Source organism: Panthera leo, chromosome D1 (genome assembly GCF_018350215.1).
Source record: "Panthera leo isolate Ple1 chromosome D1, P.leo_Ple1_pat1.1, whole genome shotgun sequence".
Classification (NCBI taxonomy): domain Eukaryota; kingdom Metazoa; phylum Chordata; class Mammalia; order Carnivora; family Felidae; genus Panthera; species Panthera leo.
In genome coordinates this window covers 7,156,914-7,177,779 of record NC_056688.1, presented here as the reverse complement: position 1 = coordinate 7,177,779, position 20,866 = coordinate 7,156,914, and the positions used below count along the sequence as shown (strand labels likewise).

Below are 20,866 nucleotides of genomic sequence, written 5' to 3'. Positions count from 1 at the left end.
AGATGAGCGATAAGAAATCTGTGCCTGGAAGTGCGCCTTTCAGGAGCAGAAAAACAAAGGGGCTCACTTTCCTGAAATGCGTTTCCTTGGGGTTCAGGGTTTGGAAAAGGTCCTTAGTTGGACAGCCTGATCCAGACTCCATTATAACATTCACCCGACGTCCTAGCTCTGACTCAGGAAACAGCTCCCGCCCCGTGTCTTCGTTTGTGATTTTCTATGTGTTGTGGTTGCTGGGCAATATGAAACCAAAAAAAAAATTAATTGAATTTCTGCGTGGGAGGAAAAGTTTAATGCTGCTTTGATCTACGATTCAAGCGACAAATCCACTTGTACAGGATTCAGTTGCACAGTTTTTTCTAGGGTTCACTGATGTTGAAGCCTGCGAGCCCAGGAGAGGGTGTGGGATTTGGGAAATATTTTGGCAAGAGGTCCATGAAGCCGAGAGGGGAGGGTTGATAGAGATCAGTCTGCTGGGCTGCCTGGAAAGCAGAACAACGTGTAACAAGATGGTTCGTGAACAGGAAGGCCAGCTATAGGTGTCCAGAAGCCGAGGACATAAGAAAAGTGGAGAAAAAGCGAGAGTGAGGAGGTGAAAAGGGGGAATGAGAATAGCACAAAGAGGAAGGGATACCCTCAGCAGGAGCAGCTCCTAAGGGAGCAGTGTTGAGAAATGTTTGAGATCTTTCTGCCAAGAAAACGGAAGGTATAATTGGTGCTTTCTGGTCTAGGGGAATTGTCTGCTCTCAACGTTTGCCCACCTGTACGCTCCTCGGTCACATTTGGGTTATCGTCACTACCTTTTTCATTGGCGAAAGTCACTCTGAGCTAACGTATAGCAGTTGCGTGCTTATCAAGGCATGAGTTCTCATCCCAGGGCAGTGCTCCAGCCTGCGGGCCCAGTGAAGTCTCCGGAAGCAAGGACATCAAGTCCAAACGCAGCATTGTGAGGATTTAGCAATAATCGCTGCAAAATCCTGTGAGTAGGAGCCCCACAGCACCTGCTGTGATTAATTTTTATAACTTCACCCGGAGACCGAGAGATTGGCGAGGTTGTTTTGTTTTTGTTTTTGTTTTTTTTTTTGTATGAGATTTTGTTTTAGGACCCTTTTCAGACTTATGATATTTCTTAATGATTTAATTCTGATGTAGGAATAATGAGTCTTTTCATTTCACTGCACATTTAATTTTATTTAATCTTTTTAAAAAAATTTTTTTAACGTTTATTTATTTTTGAGACAGAGAGAGACAGAGCATGAATGGGGGAGGGGCAGAGAGAGAGGGAGACACAGAATCGGAAGCAGGCTCCAGGCCCTGAGCCATCAGCCCAGAGCCCGACGCGGGGCTTGAACTCACGGACCGCGAGATCGTGACCTGAGCCGAAGTCGGATGCTTAACCGACTGAGCCACCCAGGCACCCCAAATCTTTTAATTTTTTTAATGTTTATTTTTGAAGGAGAGAGAGAGAGACAGACAGTGTGAGTGGGGGAGGGGCAGAAGAGAGGGAAACAAAGACTCTGAAGCAGGCTCCAGGCTCTGAGCTGTCAGCACAGAGCCCATCGTGGGGCTCGAACTCATGAGCTGTGAGATCATGACCTGAGCCGACATCAGATGTTCAAGCGACTGAGCCACCCAGGCACCCCTTCACTGTACATTGGAAACCAGAAGATATCTTCAAGATAATCTCATCTGTGTTTATGTTTTTAAGTTGTGCATAACAAATCATCCCAAGGCTTCAAGGTGCAGAAGGACTTCTGTTTATCAGCTCACAATTCTGTGGGATGGCCATTTGGGCTGCACTCAGTCGGGTGGCTCTCCTGGTCTCGCCTGGACTCTCCCACTGGGCTCAGCTACATCTGGATGGGCTAAGGTGGCTTCTTCACTCACAGGTCTGGCAGGTGGCCATGCCGGTCCGCTCATGTTCTCATTCTCCCAGAGGCCAGCCCGGGCTTCCTTTTGCACCAGAATCAAGATTCTGAGAGGCAGAGAGAAGGCAGAGGCCGTGAGGCTTCCTGAGGCCTGGGCTCAGAAGTCCGACCATACCTCTTAATTACTTTCAGTTGCTCTAAGCCCAAGGCCAGCCTAGATCCAAGGGACAGGAGTGACAAAGTCACATGGCAAAGAAAGAAGTTTGGGGAGGTGAGGAGTTGTGCAGACCTGTTTTGTAACAGTCTGCCTCATCATCCAACCTCCTTTCACAAATGAGGGAAATAAAGCCAGGAAAGTTAAATATTTGGCCAAGATCACCCAGCTCGAACCTGACCCTGGTCCAGTGCTCTTTGAACTCTCTGAGCAGACAAGGGGTGCGGGGCCAAGAATGGAACATAAAGAGACAGCTGTCATTCACGGAGCACATGCTAAATGTTAGTAGGAAGTGAACCGGGAAGATGAGTACAAAAGTCTGCTCAGGGTAAAGATGAGCAAAATAAAAATGAGTTGGAAAGGTCAGCAGGGGCACAGCGGGAGAAGGGAGACGAGATTCATGACGTCAGGAGGAACCTCGGGGGACAGACTCGTTCTGCGGGTGCTCGAATGGCATCACAGCAGCACGGGGATGACGAAGATTTGTGGGGATGAGGAAGGAACATTGGGAGTTGGAGCAGAGGGCTGGGATTGTGGCTCAGCAAGAAAAAACCTGATTTAGTGGAGTCAAGTTCATCAGCCTGGGGGTAGAACAGATTACAAGTGTAGGCACCCGTCCCTCCTGATATGTTGAGTCAGGCCGGACTGACGAAGCCAGCAAGGTGTGCGCTTGTAATTCATCTGTGTGCCTGTCGTCTGGAAGCCTCAAGGGTCTGCTCGTTGGCGTAGATTGCATGGCCTGCCCCACATGGCTGCCTGAGTATGTGACAAGCCCGCGTAGAGGAGGGAGAGCCCAGGGAAGCCTGCCTGGCTATGAACTTGGTTGAATTCCGTCTGCAAGCGAATGTTCTCTCTCCCGGACTGAGGCCAGCTGAGACTTAAAATACTGTCCTTTTAAGCTTGACATGTCTTCAGGTTAAGATTATTTGTTTTTTCTGCTGGTGTTGAGCTTTGATATATTTTTTTTAAGTAAATAGATCAGTCTAAACCACTGGTTTTACCGTTGTGTTCTTTGTGATAGAAGCAGCTCAGTCAGCCATTATAAAAGTACTGACTATACTTTATAGGACGTAGGACTCTTTGGTGTAAAACATTAAGGAGTTGAGTTATAGGTACCTAGAGAGTTTAGACTTGTATGTCATTCACAGCTTCCCTTCCTGGGTTTTCTTCACTTCAAAGGCCAGAACTATTTATGTTTTACTTCCTTTAATAATCGGTAAATGCAATGCCTTTTTCTTTTTCTTTTTTTTTTTTTTTTTTTTAATCCCTGACCCTTGGGTTTTCTGGCTCTTGGCTGTACGTATTTACCCACTTTCCTGACAGCTTTGGAATATCTCTGCTTTAAAAGCCACTGCATTTCTTTTTTTTTTTTTAAGTTTATTTATTGAAAAAAATTCTTTTTTTAACATTTATTCATTCTTGAGAGACAGAGCATGAGTGTGGGAGACGCAGAGTGAGAGAGGGAGACACAGAATGTGAAGCAGGCTCCAGGCTCTGAGCAGTCAGCACAGAGCCCGACACGGGACTCGAACTCACAAACCGTGAGACCATGACCTGAGCCAAAGTCAGACCCTTAACCGACTGAGCCACCCAGGCTCCCCTTATTTATTTATTTTAAAGTAGAAATTACTTTACCCCAAGGTGGGGCTCAAACTCACAACCCCGAGATCAAGAGTTGCACGCTCTAGTGAATGAGCCAGCCAGGTGCCCCAGAAGCCACTGAGTGTCTTTGAAATCATGCCCTTTTATGTATCTACATGTACTACTGTCTACATCTCATTTCTCATTGCCTACAGGAGACAAATATTAGCATAAGCACATCCACAGATTATGTTTTTCCTTCCCTAAACCTAATCAGAATGAAAGTCAGAAACCTGGGGGGAATAATTAGAGTAAATAAGAAAAGTAATGAGTCTGTGTTTTATTAAACGTGCCTCATTCTGGTGAAAAACCGGGAGGCATTGTCATAAATTGATAAAATGTACAATTGCCAAAACACAAAATGTCATTAGTAAGCAGACATGTGGGAATGTAATCAAACCTCCCTACTCATCAAAGAAATGTAGCATTTTTTTTTTTAAGCAAAGGAAACAAAATTCCTTAAAAATAGCTGCAGCACCCAGGTGGCTCAATTGGTTAAGCATTTGACTCTTGATCTTGGCTCAGGTCATAATGTCACCATTCGTGAGTTTGAGCCCCGAGTAGGGCTGTCAGCATGGAGCCTACCTGGGATTCTCTCTCTTTCTCTCTCTCTCTCCCTTCGCTCTCTGCCCCTCCTCCGCTCACGTGTGCTCTGTCTCTCTCTTTCCTTCTCTCTCAAAATAAATACACGTTTTCAAAAGAAAGAAAAATAGTGGCCCGCAATTACAAGCATGGTACCTTGAAAGTATTAAATTCAGAACATAAAAATACTCAAAATAATAGCATGTAGTATTCTGTAGGTATCCAGTTACCATCTTGTACATCACTGGTGTGAATAATATGCTGCAGCCCTTGTGAGAAGCATTTTGGGAGGGTGTATAAAGAATGAAAAGAAAATGTGATTGACTCTTGGACGCGATAATTCAATGTCTGTTAAAGGCACTGCAAAAATTGAAAATTCACAATGGTGTTCCCTACAGCGGTATTTGTAAGGGAAAATCATCATGTTCTTCACCAGAGGAATAGTAAATAAATTACAGAAGTCATGCTAGCTTGAATATTATGCAAATATTTCATGATTGCTCCAAAGAGGAGTAATGGTAAAGGTGTTCAATATATAATGTTGTTTTTTTGAAGATTACGTATGCCCCATCTCTGTGAATGGCATCATCTGTGCACCTGTGTGAATCAGAAATTGAGGCATCTTCCTTGACATGTCTCTGACTGCTAGCTCTCCAGAGTCACTTCATCACTCGGTGGGCACTTGGAGGTAAATTTTACCCACAAAGTAGCTCTGAACACGTTCTACTTTTCTTCTGCTTCACCACCATCATCCTGGTCTAAGAAAACACCTCTCTCTCCTGGACCCTGCAACTACCCTGACTACTCTCCTCTTCTCCACTGGAATCTTCTCCCCACCTATAGCTGGGATGTTTTTTCTTTAGTTATTTTTCTTTAATTATTTCTATTAATTATTTTTCTTTAATTATTTCTTTAATTATTTTAAACAAATTAATTTTCTTTAATTATTGAGGTATACTTGATGTATAGCATTATATTACTTTCAGGTGTGCAACATAATGATTTTCATATTTGTAGACACTGCAAAATGATCACCTCGGTAACATCTATCACCACACATAGCTACAACTTGTCTTCTTGTGCTGATGACTTTTAAGATCTACTCTCTTAGCAACTTTCAAATATGTACTACTCTGTTATTGACTATGGTTGTTGTGCTGTACATGACGTCCCCAGGATTTATTTATTCTGGAACTGGAACTTGGTTTTGACTCCCTTCACCCATTTCCCCACGCCTCCCCCCCCCCCCCCGCCCCATCCCTCACCTCTGGCAGCCACCAATCTGTTCTCTGTGTCTATGAGCTTGGTTTGTTGTTGTTGTTTAAATTCCACATGTAAGTGAGATCGTCTGGTATCTGTTTTTCTCTGACTTATTTCACTTAGCATAACGCCCTCAGGTTCTATTCACGTTGTGGCAAATGGCAAGACTTCATTCTTTTTTATGGCTGAACAGTATTCCGTTGTGTGTGTGTAATTGTGTATGTATTGTATTGTACATATATATTATACATATATAGTTTCATATTACATATAAAATTGTATTTGTGTCATATTTTGTTTTTCCATACAATTACAATTCCAGAGGCGCATGTACTTTTTGAGTTAGTGTTTTCATTTTCTTTGGATAAATATGCAGAAGTGGAATTGTGGGTCATATGTGGTAGTTCTCTTTTTAATTTTTTGAGGAACCTCCATACTGTTTTCCACAGCGGCTGCACAAATTACATTCCCACCAACGGTGCGTGGGTATCCCCTTTATCCACATCCTCACCAACACTTGTTATTTCTTGTCTTTTTGGTACTAGCCATTCTGCCTGGTGTGAGGCGAGAACTCATTGTGGTTTTGATTTGCATTTCCCAAGTGATTAGTAATGTTGAGCATCTTTTCATGTGCCCTCAGGCCGTCTGTATGCCTTCTTTGGAAAAATGTCTATTCAGCTCCTCTGTCCATTTTTTAATCAGATCGTTTGGTCTTTTTGCTACCAACTTATATGTGTTCTTTATGTATTTTGGTAATGAACCCCTTATCAGATATATGATTTGCAAACAGTTTCTCCCTTTCCATAGGTTGCCTTTTCATTTTGCTGATGATTTCCTTTGTTGTGCAGAAGCTTTTTAGCTCAGGGTGATCTTTGGAAAATGCGAACCTCGTGTGCCATGCCACTGCTAAGTCAGTAATGCGTTCTTGCTGCTGCAGGACTAAATGCCAGACTGCTCACCCCATGCTCACGCTGCATGATCTAGCAGCCGCCTCTCGGCTCTGCCCTACAGCTAGTAGGTCCGTCGTCTCCACGTCCACACTGCAGCCAGGCTGGCCTCATTTCAGCTCCTTGCTTCTTTCCTTGGGGGCACTTGGTCTATGGCTGCGCCTCCTCTGCCTGGAAAGCTCTGTGCCAGAACCACCTGCCCGCGACCCCTTCATCCTTCAACCTTCAGGCCATGTGTCATCTTCGCAGGAGAATCTTTGCTCCCGCCTCAGACGAGGCTCCTTGTTTCATGTTCTCCTAGCACCTGTTTACTTTTCTACTGTTTGCCCCCAAAGGGTGTAAATTCCATGAGGGCGAGGACTTGACTTGTTTACTGCTCTTTACCCAGAGTTTCAAACGTGTGTTGAATGAATAAATCATACTCACCACTCTTTGTTACTTTACATCTCTGTTGTTATCGGGCTCAAGTCTGCCTCTTATTGGATGGAGAGTTCCATGGGGTAGGAACCGTGTCTGCTCTCTTCAGCATCATATCCCTGCATTGTACCGTAGGAGGCCTTCCACACATGAATATTCAGTAAATTTTGTCACAGCCATGTGAAAAATCACACCAGATGGGTAATAGTGTTTGTGTTAGGTTTGTGAAAACAACTGATTTTTTTCCCCTCTGTCTGCAAGAAAAATTTTAATGGAAAAAAACACAATATAAATAAAAATTCAGACAGAAAGAAAGAATAGGTTCATATATTACATTTACTGAATACACATAATAAAAAAAGCTAAAGATAGAAACGATATCTATAATTATTCTGCACTAAGAGATCAGATGTTTTGTTTTTTTTCCCCCATTATGTCTACATGGGTGCAGCATTTTACGTAGCTCATAGTCGATGAAACGTGCATTTTGTTTTTCTTGCTTCGTTCTATGTCACGTGCATTTCTCCAGGATTCTGCATTGCTTTTGCATACTTATTTTTAGAAACTGCATAAAGGGGGCGCCTGGATAGCTCAGTTGGTTGAGCGTCCAACTTCGGCTCAGGTCACGATCTCACCGTTCACGAGTTCAAGCCCCGCATCCAGCTCTGTGCTGACAGCGGAGCGTGTTTGAGATTCTCTCTCCCTTTCTCTCTGCCCTCCCCCCTCTCAGAATCAAATCAACGTTAAAACAACAACAACAACAACAACCAGAAACTACAGAAAGTTCAGTTCAATTAATGTACAGGGAAGGGGGCTAGTTCTTCGAGACATAGTTCCTAGAGTAGAGTTCACACCGTATGAGCATTCCCGCAGAGATAGGGATTGCGGACTTCATTGGCCAGAAGCTGAAGAAGAAACAGGCAGCGATGGATGTGAGTGCACGTGTAGAGTGAGAGCTTGAGGTGAAATTGAGCAAAGTGTGATTATGTTCAAAGAGAGTCCCTATTGCATCAAGGCTCTAATAAGAACCAAGAGATACAGTCACGCTGATGGGAGAATCCCGAAGTCAGGTAGCTCGGCTGTCCTCTGACATGAGGTGGGTGTGTCGACGTCGGGGCTGGTGCTGCAGGTTGGGCTCTAGCGATGGGGGAGGACTGGGAGGAAGCGGAGGTGGTGAATAAACGCGGGACACTGATAAATAAGGTATTGAGAAGCTGGAGACGGCCAGCACCCGGTAGGGACAGTCACTTGGGGTCTCTGAGTCTGTTCGGAAGGGACGTGGCAAGACAGGGGAGTGACGGCATTGGCACACGGAGGCCCCGAGCGGATGTTGTGGGCTGGACGTGACGTTGCCGCCTGATGCTTTTCAAAATGCAAGTCTGGGCAGGATGGCCTTTGGCTTCCTTCTCGATTATTTTGTAAAACGACAGTATCGTAGCCCCAAGCAGGAGCGTGGGTTGCAGCCACCTCGGTTCAGCACCTTTAACCCCAGATTTGCCGCTCTGCGGCCGGCTTGCTCCCGTCTACTTAGTGACACCAGCTCCCCCACACTTGTGATCCACAGAGGACCTCGCATAAAGGGGCGGGTGATGCAGAGTCACATGCCATCCCTCCCCAGACGGCAGAACTGCCCAAGCTCGGACCCCACCCACGAGCCCGACGTGTTCAGCAGCGCCACACCAGCCTGTCACATCATGGGCTCCAGTCTCCCCTTGCTGCTGTTTGCCTCCGTCCAGGGCACGCACGCTCGCTCTTGCTCTCTCTCTCTCCCTCTGGATTAACTACCTTTCATTTCCAAACAGTTCTAGCCTTTTCCCGAAATAGAGCGAAACCGTCTGCTTTGAAAAAAAAAAAAAAAAATCACCACCAGTGATTCAGTTAAGGACTTAGAGCAGCATTTTCATTGGAAAGAGGACTGAGCACGAGAGGGCAGGGAGGAGAAGGAAGGCATGGTGGGATTTGGGGCCTGGCGTGGGGCCGACACACTTGTGCTCTGGGCACCTTCCCTTCCCATCTCACATCCCAGTGCCCTGTGGGCTCCTCCGTGCGCTTTTGTGGTTTGGGGTGTAAAGAATTTCGCTACTTTTTAAAGAAATTCCTTAAATGGCTTTATTTTTGAGAGAGAGAGTGAGAGAGACAGAGCGTGAGCGGGAGAGGGACAGAGAGAGAGGGAGACACAGAATCGGAAGCAGGCTCCGGGCTCCGAGTTGTCAGCACAGAGCCCGACGCGGGGCTCGAACCCACGAACTGTGAGATCATGACCTGAGCCGAAGTCAGACGCTTCAACGACTGAGCCACCCAGGCGCCCCAGAGAATTTTGTTATCTAAAACTAGATTCAACCGTTTCTTCTCTGCATGTTAACTCTATCTTTGGCCACTGGATGGACAAGTAAGGACCCTGTTATATTCAGTGTTGAATCCCCACTGCCCACACTGGGACTGGTACATGGACATTGCTCAATAAACACTGAATGAATGAATGAATGAATGAGTAATCAGAACTAGAATATTCTGGGTGGCTCAGTCAGTTAAGTATCGAACTTCGGCTCAAGTCATGATCTCACGGTTCATGAGTTCGAGCCCCGTGCTGGGCTCTGGGCTGACAGCTCACAGCCTGGAGCCTGCTTCAGATTCTGTGTCTCCCTCCCTCTCTGCTCCTCCCCTGCTCAAGCTCTGTATCTCTCTGTCTTTCAAAAGTAAGTAAACATTTACAAATATTTTTTAAAAAAAGAACTAGAATATTCTGGTTTTTCCATATCATTAAACTATCGATCATTGCTCATCCCAGGTTGTCATTACCAGCTTGATTATTTTAATGACTAGCAAAACTTAGATTGTCATCGTATTTAGAAAAACACAGCCAAAAATGGACACAGTGGTAAAAACGAAATTCTGACTAGAGCAGCTTTCCCCCCAGACTCCGTTTACACAGTTCTTCTACTAGGTCAAGTTTAGCCTCCTGTCACATGAGTTTGCACTTGATGTGAAGAAATTTAAAGGGCACATTGATATTTTTGTTTCATTTCAGCAAACTCCAGAAGACAAAGAGGGATATCAGATGGCTTCAAGGAGTGACTGGTGAATGGTTTGAAGAAATTCAAAGAAAGAAGTTTTGCAATGAAACAGACGTTAGCCAGATGTTGAAACAACCACTCACATACAGGCTAAGGAAAGGGATGGCAGAAAATGGTGAGGAAAAAACTTACACATCTAAATTTTTTTTTTCTTATAGCCTGGTATGATAGATAAGGACTCCAATGAACCAATCCATGTTTTGGGCTATTTTAAAATCATAAGGTACAAGAGTTTTATAACATAACATACAGTAAGAAGAGTCAACTGAGAATGTACTGTAATGCCCTAGGGGTGTGTTTTTAGAATAGGGCAAGATAGCATAGTGGTTAAGAACACACGTGTTGAGGGGCGCCCGGGTGGCTCAGTCGGCTGGACATCTGACTTCGGCTCAGGTCATGTTCTCACGGTTTGTGGGTATGAGCCCCAAGTCGGGCCCTCTGCTGACAGCTCAGAGCCTGGAGCCTGCTTCCGATTCTCTGTCTCCCTGTCTCTCTCTCTCTCTTCCACTTGCGCTCCCTTTCTCTCTTCCTCTCAAAATAAATAAACATAAAAAAAAAAAAGAACACACAAGTTGATGTCAAAGGAGACTTCGATTCAGATGTCCACTCTGTCTCTCTGTATTCTCTATTCTTTCAGAATCCATGTGACTGTTTAAGTTACTTATTCTCTCTAAGCCTCAATTTTCTCATCTTTAAATGGATGTGATGATACCTACCTCATAGGGCGGTTGTATATGTACAAAGTGCTGAGCTGGAACATGGTAAGCACTTCTGTGAATGGGATGATGAGGCAGAAGAAGGAGGAGACAAAGGAGGGGGGGGGTGGAGAAGGGGTGATAGGAGAAGAGAGGGGGAAGGTGGTAAGAGAATTGCCACCTTTCTGGAACTTTGGTAAATTAAGCTCCGTAGGTAAATGCCTTCCCGGAACATGGCAACTATGTGACTATTCACATGTCACTTACCTTCACCCATCACTTGTGTTTTTCTAATCTGTAGATGAGGATAATAAAACCTGCTTTCACAGGACTATTGTGAGAATAACAGAGTGCGTTGAAAATTATAACCTACGAAAACAGTGTCGAGTATCTTCCACTGATACAGGCACGTTGACTGCTTTGACTAATGTGTTACTTACAGTAGCGACAAGAAACATGTAATAATATTTCCACACTTTATATGGACAACATTATACAGCCCCCATAATAAATAAACCTCTCTAAAAAGACTCACAGTTGAGATTTTGAAGTTAACCCAACGTATACCATGGCTGCTTCCCCCTTCCGTGGAATCCCTCTAGTGTTTACAAATTCAGCATGTCCAAAAGTATGACAGTATTATAGACTTCGTATACGTTGATCCTGCCTTAGGATTTTTAATACTCACATATGTAACTATACATTACCTCTACACCTATTAGACCTGTTTCCGTTATAGGCACGCACGCATAGAAACCACATTGTAGCAAATAACACGTACACAGAGATAGATTTTTGATGGAAATAAGGAACACTTTAAATGGCTTCATTTCCTTTTCCTTGACTTTCTTTGGTTGCAAAAAGTTACATGTATAGTATCTGTCACTATGGTTTTAAAGTACTAAAATAAAAACGTCTGAAAGACGGGGCAGCTAAAAGCCACTTGAAAGTTGAATGAGGTCCCTGACACCCCACCTTGGGCCTCGGACGGATTGGCACAGCTGGTTTACAGGGAGGGATGTCCCACGGAACTGTGGTCCACGGTGCATATTGAAAGCCTCCCTGCCCTTTCCGAGCATTTTCTCTGTTCAGCAGAACCGTCAGGGGCACAGAGCTCCCCTGATTCCTCGGGTCTCCATGGGGGAATGCCTGCTGCGTTTTCAGTCTGCAAAGGGAGGTGGGAAGCAAGATCAAAGTCTTAGTTCTCGGAGATACATTCACCCGGAAATACTGAGTGATGCCACCTTTCTCCAATGTTCGTCTAGATCGTGTGGAATTACAAACGTCAAGATCTAAAACTACACCCCATCAAAGAAACCCCATGTCTGTTTCTTCCCGGCTGAGCTTCAGATCGTCATTTTCTTCCCTGTTCTCATTCAGAAAATCCAGAAGGGAGCCTTCAAAGCTTCTGTCACCGGCACAGAAAGGGTGAGTGAAATTCAGATCATGTGACGGCTCACTAGTTACCTGATGCCAGAGGCCGGTGGCCTGTTTTGTGTTCAGAATGTTTAATGTTTGCTCTCAGGCTTTAAATTCAGATAGGAACAAAGGAGACAGGACTTAGCTCTCATAGGGACAAAGTCCTTATGAAACCACGAAACTTGGCTCTTTGGGAATCCAGCTCCTAACCAATTGCACACGTCGCAGGTAGTGCCCTGGGTGGATGAAGGATTAAATGTTGGGAAGAAATGGGGCGCCTGGGTGGCTGAGTCGGTTAAGCGTCCGACTTTAGGGGCACCTGGGTGGCTCAGTCGGTTAAGCGTCTGACTGTGGCTCAGGTCATGATTTCATGGTTCGTGAGTTCGAGCCCCACTTTGGGCTGTGTGCTGACCGTGCGGAGCCTGGAGCCTGCTTTGGATTCTGTGTCTCTGTCTCTCTCTGCTCCTCCCCTGCTCTCTCTCTCTCTCTCTCTCTTCTCAAGAATAAATAAACATTAAAACATGAAAAAAAAATCCGACTTCAGCTCAGGTCATGATCTCGCCGTCTGTGAGTTCGAGCCCCGTGTCGGGCTCTGTGCTGACCGCTCAGAGCCTGGAGTCTGCTTCAGATTCTGCATCTCCCTCTCTCTCTGCCCCTCCCCTGCTCATGCTCTGTCTCTCTCTGTCTCAAAAATAAGTAAAAACATTAAAAAAAAAAAATGTTGGGAAGAATCATTGACAGTTTCCCCCACTGCTTCCAGAGGCTGGTGTGTACCCTGGTCGGGAAGATATTTTTAAATGAAAACTACTGTTTCCTTGGGGATATAGGTATCTGTGGTCACAAGGAGAGATGATGTGTAAAGATTGAGGTGAAAGTAAATAAGATGAGGACAGAGAATTGAGGAAAATTGTATTTTTTAAACCGAGGGAATAAATGTGTTCCTGTGACTGGCAGGTTTCAGGACAGCTTCTCTGATGTGGTTACCCAGAGTTTCAGCTTCAGGTGCAGGAAGGGAGGTTTTGGGGAGAGTGGAGGCATAGTTCAGGATCGTTCGCAGTGTGAACCCGTGTAAATCAGTTCGTCTTGACTCATGGGTCGTTAGATCGTTTTGTGAAAAACAAGCCACGCTTTGCTTACGTGCCGTTGAGCTGACTGCTAAATATTTTCGGCCTGTCTTCCTGGTTGAGAAGCTTCCCGCCCTCTTAAGGTGTCGGCCTCACATGTGATGTGTCCACCGATTAGGAAGGGGGCGTTGCTGCGCTGGATAGGAGGTGCCCGAGGACACCCTCGCTGCACAACAGCCCGTGGCCCGCCGCCGGTGGGCGTGGGGAGAGGCTGCCCGGCCTGCAGAACAGAACCCTGGGCTCCCCTCTCCCCTCCCGGGTGGACGAACGGTGTTTCGCGCCCAGTTGCCACCTGAGCCTGCTCTTGTCTTTGCCGAAATAGTGGAGGGCTGAGCAGCATGTCGGTTTCTGTGCCGGTCCCTCCCAGAGCCGCTTGTCAGGAAGTGCTCTTCAAACAGGTGAGTGGCTTTTTCTTCATGAGAGTGTTTGCCACGCTAGGAATCCCCTCGCCTGGGGGTTTAAAGCCCAACAGTGTGTCCTTTAAAGGACAGGCGTTTTATAAGGAGAAGAGAAATACTCCTGGCACGTGGTGTAGCTGGAACTTGTGACGTTATTTGTGTTTTCGGTGATTTTCTCTAAGGCAGAGTTTTAGATAGCTCAGCCGTCTCACATCGGGAAACCAGGAAAAGTTGAGGAACCTGTTCATTCTGTGGGCAAGTTATTTCCAAGCTCATGTTGCAAGTCATTGCACAAGTGGGTCCGAGGAGACAGAAAATCTAGATTCTCCATCTGGGTATCGTGTGTGTGTGTGTGTGAGTGTGTGTGTGTTTTAATGTATATTAAATTTTGAGAGAGAGAGAGACAGAGCACTAGCAGGGGAGGGGCAGAGACAGGGGGAGACCCAGAAACCGAAGCAGCATCCAGGCTGTGAACCGTCAGCACAGAGCCCGATGTGGGGTTCAAACTCACAAACCACAAGATCGTGACCTGAGCTGAAGTCGGACACCCGACCGACTGAGTCACCCAGGCGCCCCCGTGTTTGTTTTTTTTAATGTTTATTTATTTTTGAGAAGGGCTGGGGGCGAGGGGCTGAGAGAGAGGGGACAGAGGATGCAAAGCAGGCTCCGGGCTCTGGGCTGACACCAGGGAGCACGACAGGGGGCTCGAACCCACGAACTGTGAGATCGTGACCTGAGCCGAAGTCCGACGCTTAACCGTCTGAGCCACCCAGGCAGCCCCATGTTTTTTTGGTTATAGACCAAATTGGAAAAAAAAAAAAAAAAAAAAAAAGGAAACTTTTATTTAGCAACCGTCCTTCTTGTAGACCAAAATGACTTGTAGCTTTTTTACAACTGTGTGCACTGAAACATAAAAATAAGCATGCAGATGTGAAACAGATTTTATCCTTCAAGTATATATGTGGATGTTCGGCAGTTTTCCAAATGTGTCTTCTCTAAATACATTTTTAGTTGCAAAGTGGAAATGGAATGTGCGAGTACAGAATATCATGAAGGCACAGTTTTTTGCTCTTAAGTTTCAGTAGGTAAGCTGTACAAATATGTCCTTTTCATTTTTAAATACGTGCATGACGTAAATATTTGGATATAAATTCTGAGTGTGTGTGTGTGTGTGTGTGTGGCCAGGAGGTGGTTTAACGTAGGAATATACATCATGTGCTGTCCTCTTCCAGACACTCTTTCCTCTTAAGTAGAACTTGACTTTCTTTGGCAGTTCTGATCTTTTGAAATACAAAATCAGCCTTCTAAATCCATGATTCAAGAGCTCCTCCTCGCCTATTACTGCACCAGGAGGGACTGGCAAAGGGCTCCGGAAAGCACAGTCATCCTGTGCCAAGTAGGATTCAGGTTTCTACTTGCCTAAGCCATCAAGGCTCAACGTTGTCACACTGGGTGCTCTGGAGAACAAGTCAGCAAAGCAGTTTAGAGGATCTTTTGCAAATCACAGAAAGGGAAACAAGCCCTCTGGGCAAAATACAGCCTTCTGTTCAGCCCTGAAAGACTTGAGTATCAGAGAAATTACTTTTCATCTTTTAAGCTGTGGTTTAACTGAGAAATGCTGCTCGATAATGGATAACTCTCCCCAGAAGAAAATGGATTTGGTCATTTCATCAGGTACTCACTTTAAAAGTTTTTTTTTTTTTTTTTACCTTTATTTATTTTTGAGAGAGATGGAGACAGAGCGAGAGCGGGGGAGGGGCAGAGAGAGAGAGGGAGACACAGAATCCGAAGCAGGCTCCAGGCTCCGAGCTGTCAGCACAGAGCCCGATGCGGGGCTCGAACTCACGGGCTGTGAGATCGTGACCTGAGCCGAAGTCGGTCGCTTAACCTACAGAGCCACCCAGGCACCCCAGGTACTCACTTTAGAAAGGCCCAGCCAGGGGTGCCTGGGTGGCTCCGTCAGTTGAACGTGTGACTCTTCGTTTCGGCTCAAGTCATGATCTCACAGTTTGTGAGTTCAAGACCTGCATCGGGCTCTGTGCTGACAGTGCAAAGCCTTCTTGGAATTCCCTCTCTCTCTCTCTCTCTCTCTCTGCCCCTCCCCACTCACACTGTCTCTGTTTCTCTCAAAAATAAATAAATAAACTTAAAAGAAAAAGAAAGGCCCAGCCAGTAGAAGTATATGATATATTGAAGCTTTAATGTTCTAATATCAGTGGTAAAAAGCCATGGGAACATAGTGACTTAATGGAGTAACGAAAAGGCAAAAAGTTTTGCCATTTCTGCCTCAGATATGACTAGTTTCTTCTCTCGGATATATGTGTTTCCCAAATTATCCCATTATTATTTTTTTAAGTTTATTTATTTATTTTGAGATGGAGAGAGAGCACGAGTAGGGGGAGGGCAGAGAGAGAGGGAGAGAGAGAATCCCAAGCAGGCTCCATGCTGTCAGAGCCCGATGCGGGGCTCGAACCCACAAACCGTGAGATCATGACCTAAGCTGAAATCAAGAGTCGGATGTGAGCGCCTGCCCATTACCCTGGGACTTCAGGAAGGTTCTTTTTTCCCCTTGAGATGCAAGCAGCTTTGGTGAATACACCTCGCTCCTCCTCAGACATGCCCAAATTTGCCTGATGCACAGGGTGTACCCAGTTTGGGCGCTCCGGCTGCAACCTCGCGTTACATAAGCAAGACATTCAGATACCATTTTGGAAAGTTGAAAAGGCAGATGAGGGGCGCCTAGGGGGCTCAGTCAGGTAAGCATCCGACATCGGCTCAGGTCATGACCTCATGGCTCGTGGGTTCGAGCCCCGCATCGGGCTCTGTGCCGACAGCTCGGAGCCTGGATCCTGCTTCGGATTCTGTGTCTCCCCCTCTCTCTCTGCCCCTCCCCCACTCATGCTCTGTCTCTCTCAAAAATAAATAAAAACATTAAAAAAAATTAAAATGTGCAAAAAAGAAAAGGCAGATGGTATTTTTTCCCCCTGGGTTCTGGTTGTTTTATTCATTCATTCATTTATTTATTGAGCCTCTTACTCACTACAAATGCCTGAGTTTGAAGATACAAAAATCTCAGACACCTCGATGGAAAGGAGTAGTCAGAGGGAGCAAGATCCTTCTTGGGAAATGCTCCTTCGGTGAAGCCAGGTGTGGTCTCCACAGGTAGACGGCAGCGTTCTGATGACAAGAGGCAGGACAAGGGGAGTGGTTTTGGGTTTCAGCCCGGGTGGCCCGCGGTTCAGGTGATTCAGCTGATCATTATTATAATCTCATCAACAATTTAAAAATAATGACAGATCCTCAGATCCCCAAATCTGAGATCCTGATTCGGAAGGGCTGCCATGGGGCATAGGGAGCTTTATTTATTTACTGATTATAGATTCTCCAGGATATTTGGATGCTCAGTCGGGTTTGGAAACCACAGCGGTAGAGCTTCCTGTTCCGCTGTGGTAATAAGGGTTGTCGGAACTCCTGGCAAGGGTATTGCTAGCCCAGGTGATGGTTTCTCTTCTGTTTTTTTATGGGGCTTTTATCAAAGTCTTACTCTGGATCACGTACTGTGGTTAGTGCTGGAGATAAAATTGTGAAACGAAGGCAAAGTCCCTGCCCGGAGAACTTCAGGCTAGGAGGGGACGCCAGAATCCTGCATGTGGTTGGGTGTGAGTTGCGGCACAGAACTCTGGGACGTGGTGGGACATCGTGGGCTCATGTCTTTCCCACGGCAGTTTTCTGGAAAACGACTGAAAGTATCTTGAGAAAGGAATGCCCTGTGGAGTTCACACGGGGATACCGTCCAGCCTAACTGCAGCCTGGGTGGCAGCCGATTCACCAGAGATGACGGTGCACTATGGTGAGTGCGAGGGAAGGCGCGTGGTATTCCTGCCGTGAGACCGTGTAGGAGAAGCACTTAACTCAGACTGGAGGACCAGAAGCCTTCCTGCAAGAGGAGAGCCAATTGTGAACGGACATATAGGACTGAGCTAGGTAATTAAGAGTCGGGAGGTTGCACTGGGCAGAAAGACTGACACAGCCAAGGTGTAGAGACTGGACAAAGTAGAAACTCATGTAGGTGGTTGAGGTTCAGTGCCCTGGTATAAGGTAAGACCCGTGAGAGGTGGAGTGAGAGGCCGGTAGAGGCCAGAACACAGGGCCCAGCAGTGCTAAGGATGTGGAGGGCTAAGAAGCTTGGACTTGATCCTGTAGACAGTGGGAAGCCATTAATCACTTTTGCCAGTAATGGCATTTTTCATATATATGTATCTATATATTTCATATATATAAAGTCACCCACGACCTACTGACCTGGACAAACACTAAAATATTTTGGTGTATTCCATGCAGGTGTGCAGGTACACATGTATATTTTACCCATTGATAGCTGTTAAACAGAGGAATGACATAATCAGATCGTCACTTTAGAAAGATCACTTCAGCTCGGCGCTTCTCAGTCAGGGGCAATTTTGCCCCGCAAAAGACATCTGGCAATGTCCGAAGCCATTTCTGCTTTTCGCAACTGAAGGGTGAGAACTTAGGGTGTCTCGTAGGTAGGGGTCAGAAATGTTGCTAAGTATCCCCAAAGAAATACCAGTAGAGCCAAGGCTGGGAAAGTGATCCAGGTGCGGCCCCAAGAACAGACTTGAGGGGACAAAGCTCGAGTCAGACCAGGTAGGGTAGCGCTGAGATAGTGGCAGCCTGAACTAAGGAGGCAGGCCAGAGGAGAGCAAAAGGCAGACAGATACGTGCACGGATTTAGATTGTGGAATCATGAGAACCTGGTAATTGGATGTGTCGGGTGAAGATGAAGGAAGAATGGAGATGAACTCTCCTCTCTGACTTAGGAAGCTGTCGGTTGGTGGGGAAGAAATATAAGAGGAGGGGCAGATATGAGGATACAAATGAACACATTTGCTGATTTCTTCAACGAAGAGGGCTCAAGGAATACCGCTCATGGCTCTGAGGAGCAAAGCTTACAGCCCTTGGTTTCCCGGGTTTTGGTCTTGTGAGGACAACAAAAAGGAAACAGAGAAACATAATAGTGCTAAGATGGGGGGCTGTTCCACATGCTCTGGGAGCACGTATGGTGTGTTTGTTATATTGTCTTGAGCCTGGAAAGCTCTTCCAGGGAAAATGTTCAAGGACAAGAGTTATCCGGGCAAACAGGTGGTAGAAAAGTGTTTCGGGCAAACTCTGTGCACATGCTCAGAGGTGTGCTGATTCCTCATGGCAGAGGGATATGCAAAGGTGAGAGACGAGGCTGGGAAGTGTGCGGGGACTAGATGGTGTAGGGCCTTACGAATGCAGAGAAGAACTTGAACTTTCACCTGGGAGCAAATAAAAATCATGTAAAATGTTCAACAGGGAAGTAGTGTGATGCACTTTGTCCTGATCACTCTGGCTGAAGTATGGAGAATGGACTGGATTGGAACAAAACTTGGAGGGAGAGGGACAAGAAAAGGACTAGTGCAGAAACAAAGCAGATGATAAATGTCTTACGTGGGGTACAAATGGGGGGATGTAGAGCTATGGGTGGTTTTGAAAGGGATTTCTGAGTTTGAATCAACAGGATCTGTTGGTTGATTGGATGAGAAGGAGTGGTCATGCAGGAGGACCATGCAGAAGTCCATTTTGGACGTGAGGGTCTGACTTGCCCATGGTCATCCAGATGGAGTTCTTCCATGGCCAATGCTTAGAACGTGTTCCATCAGTATTTGGGGGAAGTCACCTGGGGTTCTGGTTTTTAAAAAGAATATTCCTTGTTTTTTTTTTTTTAATTTTTTTTAACGTTTTTTTATTTATTTTTGAGACAGAGAGAGACAGAGCATGAACGGGGAGGGGCAGAGAGAGAGGGAGACAGAATCAGAAGCAGGCTCCAGGCTCCGAGCCATCAGCCCAGAGCCCAACGCGGGGCTCGAACTCACAGACCGCGAGATCGTGACCTGAGCCGAAGTCGGACGCTTAACCGACTGAGCCACCCAGGCGCCCCTTCCTTGTTTGTTTTTGAGAGGGAGAGAGAGAGAGAGAGAGAGCAGGAGAGGGGCAGAGGGAGGGGGACAGAGAAAGAATCCCAAGCAGGCTCCACACTCGGCGCAGAGCCCAACGTGTGGGGCTCGATCTCATGACCCTGGGATCATGACCTAAGCCGAAATCAAGACTTGGATGCTTAACCAACTGGCTAAGACACCCAGGTGCCCCTTTAAAAATAATATTCTTGAGCCACACTCTAATCTACTGAGTGAGAATTTCTGAATGGTATCTGCAAAGGTATAGAGACAAGAGAAGATTTTATGGAAGTGAAATAAATTCGGTGAGCCTAGCATATAGGTACCTACAGATGACTGGAGTGCGGGGCAATAAGGCTTGAAAGGTGAGGGGTGGTCTAGGAGGCTCATCAGATAAACGAGTCTTGTGTCAAGTGAAGATTTTGGATAATACCTTGTAAGATGCTAAGCAGGGGATTGATATGATCACATTTGCGTGTTAGACAGATCTCTGTGGGTAGTGTGAAGGATGGAGAAGAGTCTAGGAGAGAAATGATAGGTTAGTCGGCAGAGTGAGTGAGCTAGAGACGTGGGGTTGGATGTGAGAGATCTTGAAGATAGGGCATCAGGAGGGCTTGTGAGCAAATGCAGAAGATGAGGTAGCCACGTGTCCCATGAAGTCGCCGGGTCCGTGGACTCTTACCAGCCTTGCTTCCAGTGACCCCACTGCTGCTTTTATTTTTTATTTAAAAAAATTTTTTTTTAACGTTTACTTATTTTTTTGAGTCAGAGAGAGACAGAGCATGAACAGGGGAGGTCAGAGAAAGAGGGAGACACAGAATCTGAAACAGGCTCCAGGCTCCGAGCTGTCAGCACAGAGCCCAATGCGGGGCTCGAACTCATGGACTGTGAGATCATGACCTGAGCCAAAGTCAGGTGCCCCACCGACTGAGCCACCCAGGTGCCCCCCACTGCTGCTTTTGTTCGCTCTGCCAGCGAGAGCTGTTCACATCAGAAACATGAATTCACCTTTAGGAGGGTCTGGGAGTGGGTGCAGAGACTCTGTGCCTCCAAGCCACTTGAGTCCTGTGCCTGGCCAGCAAATCCACAAGGTCACCCACACTCGGCCTTGCACACCATTAGGGGAGGGGCGGGGGGGGGGCACGCATCCCCTCCCCACCCCCCGCCCCACTCACAGCTCGCCTCACCGTCGGTGGCTCTCCATCCCAGTCATGCTCCTGCTATCCTATGG

At 46.2% G+C, this 20,866-nt stretch overlaps 1 protein-coding gene across 3 annotated transcripts in view; it reads left to right on the top strand.

Moving 5' to 3' along the window:
* The window catches only part of EXPH5 (exophilin 5), a 76,604-nt gene that overhangs the window by 36,685 nt on the left and 19,053 nt on the right, over nt 1-20,866 (top strand). For 2 of the 3 annotated variants that reach the window (XM_042906036.1, XM_042906035.1), the window contains exon 1: nt 13,585-13,636. Coding sequence is in view for 1 of the 3 variants with exons in the window: in XM_042906037.1 (XP_042761971.1) it covers nt 9,955-10,115; nt 11,961-12,123 (324 nt within the window). In the remaining 2 variants the exon portion in view is untranslated. Of the gene's footprint in view, nt 1-9,954; nt 10,116-11,960; nt 12,124-13,584; nt 13,637-20,866 lie in introns of those variants that run through there. The other variant, XM_042906037.1, reaches the window with a different exon arrangement.